Source organism: Microtus pennsylvanicus, chromosome 2 (assembly GCF_037038515.1).
Source record: "Microtus pennsylvanicus isolate mMicPen1 chromosome 2, mMicPen1.hap1, whole genome shotgun sequence".
In the NCBI taxonomy this organism is placed as follows: Eukaryota; Metazoa; Chordata; class Mammalia; order Rodentia; family Cricetidae; genus Microtus; species Microtus pennsylvanicus.
In genome coordinates, this window is record NC_134580.1 from 126,556,543 (window position 1) to 126,570,312 (window position 13,770).

At 48.8% G+C, this 13,770-nt stretch overlaps 1 protein-coding gene across 1 annotated transcript in view; it reads right to left on the reverse strand.

The window, feature by feature from the left end:
* Nucleotides 1-13,770, reverse strand: part of Acss1 (acyl-CoA synthetase short chain family member 1) — a 46,502-nt gene that overhangs the window by 18,177 nt on the left and 14,555 nt on the right. Inside the window, exons 3-5 of the mRNA XM_075962417.1 lie at nucleotides 2,586-2,785; nucleotides 487-662; nucleotides 14-166 (exon numbers count right to left, since the gene is read on the reverse strand). Coding sequence (XP_075818532.1) covers nucleotides 14-166; nucleotides 487-662; nucleotides 2,586-2,785 — 529 coding nt within the window. The remainder of the gene's footprint in view (nucleotides 1-13; nucleotides 167-486; nucleotides 663-2,585; nucleotides 2,786-13,770) is intronic.

The following is a 13,770-nucleotide window of genomic DNA, read 5'->3' on the forward strand; positions in this document are numbered from 1 at the left end:
CCTGGGTTCCTACCTTGTGCGTCGTGGCAGCGTACAGTAGATAGCCTGCCTGCGTATGAACGAGTCCCTTGGGTGACCCGGTGCTCCCAGAGGTGTAGAGCATGAACAGCATGTCCTCGCTGCTCATGCTTTCAGGAGCGCACACAGGGGCCTCACTGGCCATCTCCTGGAAAGGACAGAGCACGTCACTGGGTCAAGGCATTTAGCCACTCCCTTCCAGCAGGCCCCTGGAGAGTACCGTTTCCCTAGCTGAAGTCAGGACACTACAATTCAAGTTACAACTCAAAAAGATACGGATTGAGGCTGGTAGTGTAGCTTGGTGTTTGAGCTCCTACTTAACATACAAAACACTAGATTCTACTCCCACTGTGGTGTAAGGAGTGGCGGGGGGGGGGGGGGCACATCCAGGAAACCCAGACCGAGAGCCTAACAATTCCCAGACACAGGTGATCTAATAATAATCTGTATCACATGAGGTAAACCCACCTGCTCAAGAGGGATGTCCAGCTTTCCCATGTGAACCTTAGCATCTGTCCTGTGAGCCACCAGGACGTGCTGGACCGTCGGGCAGTTCTTCACAGCTTCATCCACTATTTTCTTCAGCTCCACCACACGCCCTCCCCGGAGTCCTTGGTTGAAGGTGATAACGACCTTGCACTTGGCTAAGGAACACAACACAGACTGTCTGGTCAGTGTAGAACCTCAGAGCCCGAGCTGACTTTTGTAGCTGGATAATCCAGGCCTAAGAGTGTGTGACAGATGAAGTCCAACCAAGTAAAAAGAACCCACAGGAAAAGAAAAGGTCTGTTTGCGGTGGAAGCTCGGGGTGTCACAGATTAGTGACCCATCTTTCTCAAACTCTGAAGGTGAGTGGGAAAGAACCAGAAACAAGCAACCTGGAAATAAACTCTTCTTGCACAAGTCAGCAATATAAAGGCAGTTTCCCAGCCAGGCTTTCGATCCTCTCGCCTGTCCCAGAGAGAGCGGGAGTGGCTTTCCCCGAGTGAGGGAGGGTCACATTGCCTAGAGTAACCACCATGGAAGAGAAACAGCAAGAGATGGAGACCAAATCCCAAGGCTTCCACGTAGCCAGCCCTGCTAGTGACTTCTGTAGGCAAAGGCCCTTTGCTGTCTGGAGTACAGAGCCAACACCTCCAAGTGGGTGTCCTTGCCTTCACGAGGGCACTCCCCTCCCTGTCACATTCCTCTCTTCAAAGTCCCAGCTAGGCTTCTCTCAGGACTCTCCCTGGAAGCCCACACTTCTACAGCCGAGCTGAGGCCCAGGGCAGAGTGTGAGAGACACAACTTCTGAGGGCATTCCCTTCACACAACATTAAGGGACAACCTGTATATGGGTGAATTTTCAGTCTGCCATTGTGTAAGAGTCTAGAACGAATACTTGGCAGTGATGCTGCCTGCAGGGGTTCCCCCACACCCTGACTGTTATGGATTGAATTTCTCGAGTGCCTCCCACAGTTTCCCAAGCTGGGGGTGATATTTTTGAGAGGTTCTAGAAACTCAAGAAGGAGAGGCAGACTGATCTTTGAGAATTGAGGCCAGTGTGGTCTACATAGTGAGTTCCAGGATAGCCAGAGCTACATAGTAAGACGCTAACTCAAAAAAAAAAAAAAAAGCGGGGGTGATAGTAACCCCTTCATAGAGAAAAGACCAGGATCAGACAGGTGCACTGGCAAGTGAAGAGCTGACATTTAAGAAGACCTTGAACCTTGGACAACTAGCACCAATCCTCAAATTCTTTCAGAAATGGAAGGAAGGTATGCTTCCAATTTCATTTTATGAGGACAGCATTATCTTAATGCCAATGTCAGACAAAAGCACTCGCTGGATAAATTTCCCTCCTGAACAGTGTTGCAGAACCCTCAGTGCTGTTAGTAACAAGAGTTTACCCGGCAAGGAGGCAAGGACAGCTCAGCAAGCAGAGCCCAACAATGTCAGACACAATATTAACAGAATAAAGGAAAACCTATGTTTCAATGAGTGAATGGAAAAGCATTTGAAAAATCCAGCACCTTTCATGCTAGAAACATGAAACAACGAGGAGGGAATCGGATGAAAGGTCCTCAGCCCAGTAAAGAGCATCCATGCAATGCCACAGCTGACAGCATCCTCAGACTGAAAAAATAAAGCTACAGTGTTCTCTCTAGGATCAGGACCAAGATGAGCATGCTAGCTTCCCCCACCCCTAGTCAACATGGTCACAGGACTTCCAACCAGTCCATTAGAGAACTACACACAAACCATCAAGAGTGGAAAGGAAGAGGTAAGGCTATCTCTACCCACAAAAGGCAAGGACTGTAGGTAGGAAATCACATGAAATCCATTTGAAAGCTATGGACGTTAATAAACATTAAATAAACTTACAGGAAATAAGAATAAAATTTCAGTTAGTTTGATGGGCAAAATGGTGTTCACCTAGAGTCCCATCTGAAGAGACTGAGGTTACTAAATTTCAAGTTCAGGGCCAGGGAGAAGACTGTCTTTCCTGAACCACATGTGGGGCTGTGTTGATTCATCACACGAGACCTGGGGACTCCTGAGTTCCTCCCATGCCCACCCATGCTCACCATCATTGATCCTCCCAGCCAAGGAGTCTGCACTAAAACCAGCGAATACCACTGTGTGGACAGCCCCAATCCTGGCACAGGCCAGCATTGCTGCCACGGCCAGTGGGGACACAGGCATATATATGGCCACACGGTCCCCTCGGTGCACTCCATGCCTCTTCAGCGTGTTGGCCAGGCGGCATGTGGTCTCCAGAAGCTCCCTACAGCATAGAGAAGAGAAGACCGTTAGGAACAAGAAAGAGCCACAGTACAGCACAACACAGAGCGGGACAAGTCACAGACTACAGGCACTGTCTTCCAGCCCAGTGCCGAGGAGAACAGCTGAACTTGCAGCGTGGCAAGATGGCAAGCGGTCAACATTTGTTCATGATCAGCTGCATCGCTAAGGCTGACCTCACAGCCATTTCAATTTCTGAGAGGTCATGTTCCCAAGACTTCTTAAAATGTTGGCTTCCAAAAAAAGTCAGAGTTTTGGCAAGAGAAAAGGAGACTCCCAGTTTTCTATATCAACAGAAGCCAAAGCACCAAGAAACTCTTCTTCCAGCCTAGACCTTGGTGGGACAGGTACCAAATTGGTGAAGCCATAGAGACTGGGAAGAGAAAGCAACAGAAAGATGACTACCCTGCTAGTAACCAACCCCCTGGGCAGAGTTGACAGGCAGAGAACTGTATCAAGCACTGACTGGGCACAAATGACAAATTAGCAACACACACGTATACACATACACACACACGCACGCACACGCATATACACACACGCGCACACACGCATATACACACATACACACACACCTACATCTACATGATTTATGAGTTCCTCACCAGGTCATAACACTTAGCCAGCTAATCAGAAGATAACAAGTTGGTTGACTCAGAGTTAAGTAATGATTCTTTCATAATCATAGCCCTTGACTAATCATAGCCCATGATACTAAACTCCAAGAAAACCAGGAGTAGCCAGATGGCGGCGAATGCTTTGAATCCCAGCGCTTGAGAGGCAGAGGCAGGTGAATCTCTGAGTTGAGATTACCCTGGCCCACCGAGTTTGTTCCAGGAGAGTCAGTGCTGCATAGAGAAACCTTGTCTCAAAGATAGATAGATAGATAGATAGATAGATAGATAGATAGATAGATAGATAGATAGATGGATGCAAGGGGGAAAATTAAAGGAAGGAAGAAAAGAAAGCCAGGAGTATAGCATAGGAAAGTTGTCTCACTGGGAAGGCAGAAGAGGAGAAAAGCAGAGTAGGGGACAGAAATAAGCTTGAGGCTGTTCTAACACCTTTTCTCATCAAACTTGGACTTGGAAAATGGATACCCCAATCATTTTTCCTCTTTTTCTGTACATTGTTTGATATTAATTAGCTATTTACAATAAAAAGAACTAACACAGAAAGCTAGAGTAAGCAGGAAAACAAAGACCCCCTTTTCTGGGTTGAGGGAAGCTAAGCGTGGGCCACATTCCTGCCCTCTGAATCTCACGAAGACACTCCAAACAAGGCACAGCCAGGCCTGCAAGTAGGCCCAAGGGGGAACCCTACTACAAGCCCCTCAAAGCCCCTGAAAAGCATAATTCCCTATCCATGGAACTTCAAGAAAGGCTGAGCTCAACAAGAGGCCTCTCAGTGAAAATGCAGCCCCCATCTCAGGCAGTGTTCAAGGGGCCCTTTGTTTCTTCTGAAACCACCCTGCACAGGCGCCCAAATGAGCCTAAGCCCGGCCACCCTGCTATTGGCCCAGCTGCCGGCCACTCCTGGCCTGCTCAGTCCAGGGCCCCTTGACGGCTTCCATCTTTTCTCCCTGAAGCTCTAAAGAGGACAAAGGCAGCATTCAGTGGTATTCTGCCCACCCTTTCCCTAAGTTAACAATGAAAGAACACTCCAAGGCCAAAGCCACAGAATCTAGGGCCCAGAAACACCCCTACGCCTCTGAGATGCCCGCCCAGTGCTAAAAAAGCAATTGTTATCAGTAATGCGTGAGCAAACCAGGGCCCTCCCATCAACTCTGCTTTCACAGCCCTGAGGCTTATGCCCTGGGCAATGCTGAGAGAGGAGAATCTAAAGAGCCAAGCCTGGTCACCAATGGTATTGAAAGCCAGCCTTTACCCTGCAGCCAGCCTGAGGCAGCAGTTTAAAGAAAGGACTGTGGCCTGTCCTTATAGCAAGACCTTTCTATAGCAGACACAGCCCTACTATACGTTCTGTAATCAACCTGACACTTGCCTAAAGACACACAAAGTAAGCGCACCCTTCACCCCCAGCAAGAGAGTCTGAGTTGAGTTCTAACAGAAACAGCTAGAAAGAGAGTTCAGTGGAAGGAGGAGGAGAAGCAGCTGTATCTATGTATTCAATTTTCTTTCAATCAAAGTCGGGTGTCGTTGTTGCTTTGAGATGGGGCCACATAGCCCAGGCTAACCGGAAACTCTCTATATAGCTTAGGTTGGTCTGGAACTCTCCACCTCCTGTCTCACCTCGTGTGTGCTGCCAAGCCCAGCCCAAAGCTGTTTTTGTTCGTGTGTGATATTGAAAGTTTCTTTCCCTCCTACTTATTTCCTGATGTCAGCCCAAGGAAGGAAGGTATTGGTTGGTGCATGTTGTGTTTAGGAAACAACAAACTGACAATGGATGGCTTGTCTATTTTCCACACTGACTTTGCCTATCCACGTTCATGAAATAAACACAAGCTCATTCTCTTCAGTATCTGTCCCACTAGAGTACAAAGACCGCTTAGACATAGCATTGAGTCTTACTCACTGCCTTCTGCTCAGCATTTTCTAATAAGGCTGGGTCATAAAAGATGGCCAGTAAATATCTATTAGATGACTGTATAAATGAGTACAGCAAGTGAGCATGAAGTGAGAGCCGTACTGGTCCAAGGCGATAAGCTACGCTCCCTGCAGCCTACCGGCAGTATCTCTACACATGCCAATCCTTGGAGGGCCACATCCATGACCTAAGCAGATGCAGAGGACTCTGCTACAATCTCTAGAATATAGTATTCCATTCAGTGCACTTGAGAGAAGAAAGGGCAACTTTTAGTGATGTAGAATTGTGGTGTGGAAAGTCCTTCTGTATACATGTTGTTTTTATTGATTAATAAACAAGCTGCTTTTGGCCTATGGCTTAACAGAATATAACCAGGAAGAGATTATTATAGAGAGTGGGCGGAGTCAAGGAGATGCCATGTAGCCGCTGGGGACAGATGCATCCGCTGGATCCTGCCAAAACTTTGCTGGTAGGCCGCAACCTCATGCTGATGAACAGATTAATGGAGATGGCTTAGTTGAGGATATAAGAGCAAGCTATAAATATGTTTAAGTTATTGGCCAAACAATATTGCAAGTAATACAGATTTCAGTGTGATTATTTCTGGAGTCTGGGCAGCCGGGATATGAACAAACAGCCTCTACCAACAGTATGGGGCAAGACCTGCCTTCCTCTCCCAGCAAGGCGCAGCAGGTCCCGCATCCCATCTTGAGGAACCAGCCCAGTAGAACAGTTGCTGAGCCATAAAGCCTGGTCTCGTGGAGAAGAGATTAGCTCACTCTGCTGCTCACAACCCCCAGAGAACTGAAGCCACAGAAATGGGCTGGACAGGCTCAGAAACCAGCTGTGCTATCAGGGGCTCTTGTGACCGCGACCTTCAGCACAGAGCTTTGACGAAGATATTGAGCACCATACTTCAATGTGGAAAGCTCCCAAAGCTGCTGCCATTTGCCAGGGAAAGCCTGAGACACCATCAGGGATCCCACGAGACAGCAGCTGGGCGGCTGTGAGGGATACCAGGACGTCTGCTCACTGGGCCACTCCAGCCATGTCTTCTAAATTCTCTCAGAAAACAGATGTGCCTTCCTTGCGGTGCACTACACTCTGGCAGAGAGACTGACCTCAGGCTTTATCCCCCAGAAGGGTGTCTCCCTGGACACCCAGTCATGTCTGAGCAAAGATGAGGCTCTGTTGTGGAACAATGTCCTCTGAGCGTAGCCACCATTGCCCTGTTAACTGGAGCAGCTGTGGATACCTGAAGAACACCCTCAAGACTTGGTCCCAATGCTTTCTCATAGAAGAGGATGATATCAGGGGGTACTTTTCAACTATGCAACTGTTTGGGGGTGTGGGGGAGGCTGTAACCAACCCCTCTCCCATGCTTCTGAAAATAACTCTGATAGACTTACTGGTTGACCATGCTAGCCTGGCGTGGAACTATTGTTCTGCCCATCTGCCTGAGTAGACATATCTACCCAAGAGAAGAGAAGAGAAGAGAGAGAGAGAGAGAGAGAGAGAGAGAGAGAGAGAGAGAGAGAGATCTCACTAGGAATATAATGACTTTATAAAAGAGCCCACTACTAAAGGAACTACAGGACCTAGCTATGATGTCCCAGGCACCTTCAAGGGTATCCTACAGATGGCAACTATAATCATTACAGAAAATGAGCTAAGAAAGGAGTGTGAACACAGCTCCTTAATTGCCCTTTTCTTTTCTGCACTGCATACTGCACCCAGGACCTCACACATGAAAGGCAATCACGCTATCACTGACTTACACATACCCAGTGGAATAAAACTTTACTTTTTGAGACAGACTATTTTAAAGATATATTTTTACACTGTTCTGGAGAGAGAAATCAGAGCCTTACACCTTCTAGGCAGCATTCTAACACTGACACACACCCTTAATTCTCTGATTCTTTAGCAGAGACAGGCACCTCATGTGTCTATTCCCAGGAAAAAGAACATAAAATGCCAGTGTGTCCTATGTAAGTTGCAGGGTCTGATCCTTGGCTCTGAACAAATGTGACCCATGACAGTTCACTTGAGTCGTCCACCTGCTACGTGACCAGCGGCCAGTACAACAGCCGGTCTAAGAAGGCTACAAGATCACCCACAAGCACAGCTGCTGCCCTCTGGGGGGTCAGGCACTCACTGGGGCCTGAGGTTTAGAGAAACCTAGAGGAAGGCCGGCCCACCCTATACCATCTGTACAACCACCAGCCACCTGCCGTGTGCCGCCCCTCCTGCTCCAGCCACACCTGCTAGCCACAACCACCTTCAGGCCCGTCGTCTCTTATCGCCTCAGGCTGAAGTGGCTGGCGCCCTTCCACAAATTCTCATTTCCCTCCTATGTGGTAGCAGCAGTAGCTAACAACTGTAGTGAGCCCAAGATTGCTCCGAATCCTTCAGATGGAGGAGCTTTTGCAATAGCTTTCTGTCGCTGAAACAAAACACCTGAGACAATCATCGTAATAAAAGACAAGGTTTGTTTGGGGCTCATGGTTTCACACTAATTTTTATTTATTATGTATACAATATTCTGTCTGTGTGCATGTCTGCAGGCCAGAAGAGGGCACCAGACCTCTTTACAGATGGTTGTGAGCCACTATGTGGTTGCTGGGAATTTAACTCAGGACCTTTGGAAGAGCAGGCAATACTCTTAACCACTGAGTCATCTCTCCAGCCCCTCACACTAATTTATTATCTCGTGGTTATTTCTACTGCTTTGAACCTGTAGTGGAAGCTCAGTACTTCATGGTGACAGTATGCAGCAAAATCTTCTCACCTCAGGGCGACGGGGAGAGAGGGGAAAGGATGGGTGGGGATGGGTGGGGGGCACACTAAAATCCCAATATCTCCTGCAAGAGCACACCCACAATGACCCAAAGACCTCCCAGTAGACTGTACTTCTTAAAGGCTCTACCACCTTCTAGTGCCACAGGCTAGACACAGCACCGTCAACATACGAGTCTCTCAGGGTGGTGGTGGGGGCAGGACAGTCAAGACCTAAACTTCAACTGCCAATCTATGAGCTCTGTTTCTTCATATGAGTGTTGTGGAATATTTGCACACTGTGTGAAGATGTGTCGCTGTGATTGCTATTTAAAAAAAAAAGCTGGATGGCCAATTGCTAGGCAGGAGAGAATAGGCGGGACTTCCGGGCAGAAAGAGAGAATGGGGGGGCGGGGAGGATCTAAGTCCATGATTTTGCCATCAGAGAAAGTTGGATACACCATGCTAAGAAGAGCCACATGGTAGAAAGTAGATTTTAAAAAAATATGGGTTAATTAAGCTACTAATTAACAATAGCTAGTTGGGGGAAAGCCGAAGCTAAAGCCAAGATGTCATAATTAATACGTCTCCAGGGCATTATGTGTAGGCTGGCAATCCAAAGATAGTCCACCAAGAAAGTTCTGCTATGTTATGTATGGGGAAGTGAGGCACATGAACGCTAAGCCACATTTTCCTCAAGGCTATTCAATTAAATTAACCAGGGCAGGATGTAAAGCCAAGAATGAGTTCCAAAGGTCCAGCTCTTACCCAGCTCTTCTCATGAACCCCAGTATCCCAATAACTTCTTTTCTTTCTAATATAAAGCTTCCCCAAAGTCGTGATTTCCCCCATCGGCCATGTTAATGTGCTCGCCATCCCCTTGTGTTAGTTTGCCTTTAAATACCTGTTAGTTTTGAAGAGGACTAGCTGAGAGGCCAGCTCAGCAACAGCCTGTGCTCGGCATGTGTGAGGCTCTGGGTTCCATTCCCAGCACAGGAGATGGGGACGGGAGGGAACCAGAGACTGACTTGTTCAAAAGGGGATTAAGGGACCGGAAAAACGGCTCAGCAGTTAAAAGAACACACTGCTCACACTGCAGAGAACCCAAGTTCAGGTACCGCTACCTCCACCAGACAGCTCACAACAGCCTGTGACACCAGCTCCAGACAGGATTCAAAGTCTCTTGACCCTTGGGTCATCTCCGCCTAGGGGCACATACGTACACAGAGATACACGCAACACACATAATTTAAAAATAAACCTTTTTGAAAACGGGGAAAGTAGCAAAAGAACAGATCAAAATCCACTAACTTGAATGTTAAAAGAAGCCTTTCTTTGTATCTACAGAATGGAGAAGAGGTGCTGGGGTGGGGGGATGTAAAACACCATACTCAGCGCCTTCTACCCCTGGTGTTGCCCCAGCCATGTCCGGGTCAAATCCCACAGCAGCCCTGACCAAAGTCAGCAGCCTGCCAGCCAAAAATATCCCCCTGCAGGATAGAAGTAACTAGTCAGACCTGAGAAGGACTCTGTTCTCATTAACGCCTGGTTTCCCTTTGGCCTACCTCTTGCCTCTGGAGAGGAAGTTCTCTCTCTTCCAGGCACAAAGCGCAGCTCACAACCCAGAGCAGGCAAGTGCCAAAGCAGTGAGCACTCTGAAGGCTCTCACTGGCCGGAGGCCCAAAGAGCTGGTAGAATCCCAGCATGGAAGCCAGCAAAAACAGCTGGGCCTGGCAGAACACTTTACCCTGGCCTACAGACATGTTTCCTGCTCCAAAGCCATGCAGGGAGTCCTCTTCCTGGTGAGACGTGAAGAGGGATGTAGCTATTAACTTTCTGAAAAACGTTCACTTTCCCTGTGGTAACGAATAAATAAATAAATAAATCACCCCAGGACATGTCTCGGGTCCTGTTCCCGGTTTGCATGGCTCCTGTGCCACCTGGTAGATTTCCAGCACTCACTCTGCACCGGTCCATGTGGCAAAACAAAGAAGCTGAGTTCCCACAGAAAGTTCCAGACTAGACACAAGCTGGGAGCCACCCTCTTTCGAGGCTTTTCGGTGAACTCCGCGGAACACTGCAGTTTGACACTTAGAGAATGACATTCCAGCAGACATGGTCACCAGGATGCCACCCCAGGAGCCACAGACTGGGGTGCTTTTCCCTGCTTCTGGGAGCAGCTTGGTAAAGCATTTTACTGTGAGAAGGAGAGACAGCTCCCGTGACCCCATCAGGTTGGCAAGTGTTCAAAAACCAGCTTCCTTGGGAAAACAGTCCTGTAGCCTGTGCCAGTGCTCACAGCGTTAAGTCTTGCCTCTCTGGCTGATTTCAAACCTCCGACATGACTCCCTAAACGAGGTGTTGAAGGCTGAGCATGGCATGAATGGCGTGGGAACTCAAGCAAACTTGCCTTGCGGCAGCGGGCAGCCCCTCAGAACAGCCTGTGCCCTCCGACCTTCCTGAGAATGTGTTTAAAATTAACTTAAGCTGGTTTTTCTTTCCCTTCCCTAGAAACTGTCAATCATGTCGTACTTTCTGTTTAATGCCTGGAATGTGGGGAAGAGTAACTGTATTTATTCCAGCCATGTTAACTCCGTTTCCACATGCCTCCTCACCCCGGCTTTCAGATACCAATGAGTTCTGTAGATGCTGAGAGTTTGGACCCACTGCATTGAGGACATAGGTTCAAGGGCAGAAAGCACACTCACACGGTTCCCTTGGGAAGCCCTGTTACTTTTGTCAAGCAGCTCATCCCTGATGAGAGGCACTAGCTAGCCCCTGAATGCTGGAAACTTTATCAGATCTGGTACCCTTTCTGTGGGCTCAAGGCTTCCTTGCAGTTCCACAAAAGCATCTCCACTTGCACCGGTGAGGAAGGCTCCAACAACCTCACACAAAACAACAAAATCATCCACCTCACCAACTAAAGACCCAGATCTCTTTTCCAGGCTTCTCCAGGAAGCTCAGCTAGCTTAGCAGATGCGAAATGTCTCCTCACCAAATCAAGGCAGTGCCAGGCAAAGACAGGCCCCTATTCTAAGAGAAAGCCACCTGACAAGGCCCGCTTCTGCCCGGACACTATGAGCTCTGTTCTTCCTGACTTACAAAACCCTCTATCACTCCATTGGTAGAGTGACCTTTGCCCTCTCCCACCTCCCATTCCTTCTCCAGCTAGCTCTCTGTCCTTTTCCGATGTCTCTCAAGTCCTCTGGTGCCATCAACCCTGCTTGCACCAACTGCCCTCAGTGCCTGCTTCTTCTCCAGACAGTGGGTGAGCAGGACACTATGTGCACACAGGACGCTGGCCGAGGGGTATGGCCAGTATGCTAACTGTTTTTCTCATTGCTGTGGCTGAATACATGACAAGAAGCAACTCAGGGATGGAAGAGATGGTTTTGCCTTACAGGTCAGGAGATTACAGTCCTAGCAGGGAAGGCACAAGGCGGGAGGAGAGGAAGCTAGAGAGGCACTGCGCCTGCAACCAGAAAGCAGAGAGGAATGTGGTGTTCGGCTCCTATTCTCTTTATACCCAGTCTGGGTCCCCAGCCTGGGCAACAGGTCTGCTGTAGTTAGGGTGGGTCTTCCCACTCTGATTAACCTAATCTCCAAACTTCCTTACAGACAAACCCAGAGGTGCATCTACTAGGCAATTCTGGATCCTGTCACGTTGACAGCCAACACTAAGCAACACAGGCAGTACGTCCCTGGGCTGCAGAGCTGCCCTGAGAAAGGCAAGGGACACCAGAAGAGTTCTCTATGCCTTGCAGAGGTCAAGCTGAGCACAAACCGAATAATGGCTTTTCCAGCTGTCTGGCACTCCAACCAGCCCCAGAAGCTCGCTGGGAGTCCGGGCTGGAACCTTGAATAGTGACCTGAGGTCATCCCACAGTGGGGGCATAGAGATCATAGGTTACAAGCAACCGGAGGAGAGCAAGGCTAGAGACTGGACACAAAAGAGATGATAAGAGACTTCTGGAGGCCAGAGGGCCAGGTGGCAGAACTCTCACAAACTGCCCTCACCTTCCCAAAGCTGCACCCTACGGCGTGGCATGCTGTGTACCCCACGTATGAGGAAGACAAGAGCGAGGGGGATGAAAAAATGGCCCTGGAGGTGGAACAGAGAATGCAGCGCAGGAGGAGGAACAGTTTCACACTTCTCGACAAGCAAGAGTTTGCCTCATCCACTCATCTGCTGGCCTAAAGGGAACCCCGCTGGCAGAGTCACAGGAAGCCACAGCTGCACACAGCAAACCTGCCAGTCGGTTAACTCGTAAGCTATCGTCTATAGCTATCGTCTATAGCGGCTGCAGAAAAAGGAAGAAAAACACAAAACAGGAACAAGGAAGCTCTCCACCACAGGCTTCTCAAGCAAGGGCAGAGGCCATGCCCCTCCCCTTGAGAACTGAGTCCCTCTTCTCTCCCCCAGCAGAAGCTTGTCCATCTCCTGCAAGCCGGCTGCCGCCACCTAGCAGAAGGGAGCTTGCAGCGTGGAGACCCAGCTGCAAGGGAGCTCTTTGCTTCTGTGTGCTCTCCAAACTGAACTTTGGTCAGGCCTGCCCCAGAGAAACCTCAAAAGGGCTCCCTCAAAGAGGTTTCCTAAGACATAAATAAACTTTCTTAGTGGTCCAAAGATCCTTCCATCTAAAACATAAACTTCTGAGACCCTTCGTGTCCAAAAGAACGACAAACAAAATACAGCAGTAGTCACATATAAGATTCAAAACATCTTCCAGCTTCAACATAAGAAACCAAGTTATGGAAGAAAAGTTTGAAATCAGTATATTCAAGACTGAAGAGTTGGCTCAGAGTTGGCTCAGAGGTTAGGATTGCACACTGCTCTTGCAGAGGAACAAGGTTCCATTCCCAGCACCCACATGGCAGCTCACAACTAATTGTAACTCCAGTTCCGGGGGATCCAATGACTTCGTGACTTCCATGGACTCATGCACACATAGTGTAGGTATACACACATACACACACACAAACACACACATAAACACACACACTAAACCAGCACACTCAGCACTCAGCTCCATCAGACAGAAGCATGATCCCACTTTGCTACTGAGAAAACTGAGAGTCAGGGGACTGATGTGCCTTGGGTCACACATAGTTGGGGAAAAGGCAGAGCCTGGACCTGGCTCTCTGAAGACCCTGGCACCAGATTACCTGTACAGACCCCTTCACAGTTTGCCTTCCTCTGTCTTTCAACCCAAGCCCTACCAGAACCTCCCCGATTGATGTCCAAGGAATGACTTCCTGTTTCCTATCATTTCAATCCAAAGAGACCAGTCTCTTCTGGTCACATTGGAAAACACTCTGGTCCAAGACTTAACAAGTTCTTAGGAAAGTGGCTCCAAGATGAAGGTTCCCCCATCTCCATTCTGACTCCAGTATGTGCTATCTGTCAGTCCTGCCATCTGGATAAAGGGAGGTCCCCCCACGGCCCAGACACCATTCCGCACTTCCCTACGAGCCTCTACAGTAATGCCCAATGCCCAGGCCAGCATGCCAGAAGGACACCCTCCCCTAGATGCTCACTGAGGCCTTGGAGGCAGGCAGGCAGCATCCTATTGGCCCCATTGCAAGTTTGGACCCTGCTGTCTCCTCAGAGTGTGTCCTACCTGCTACAAAGGCCCAATA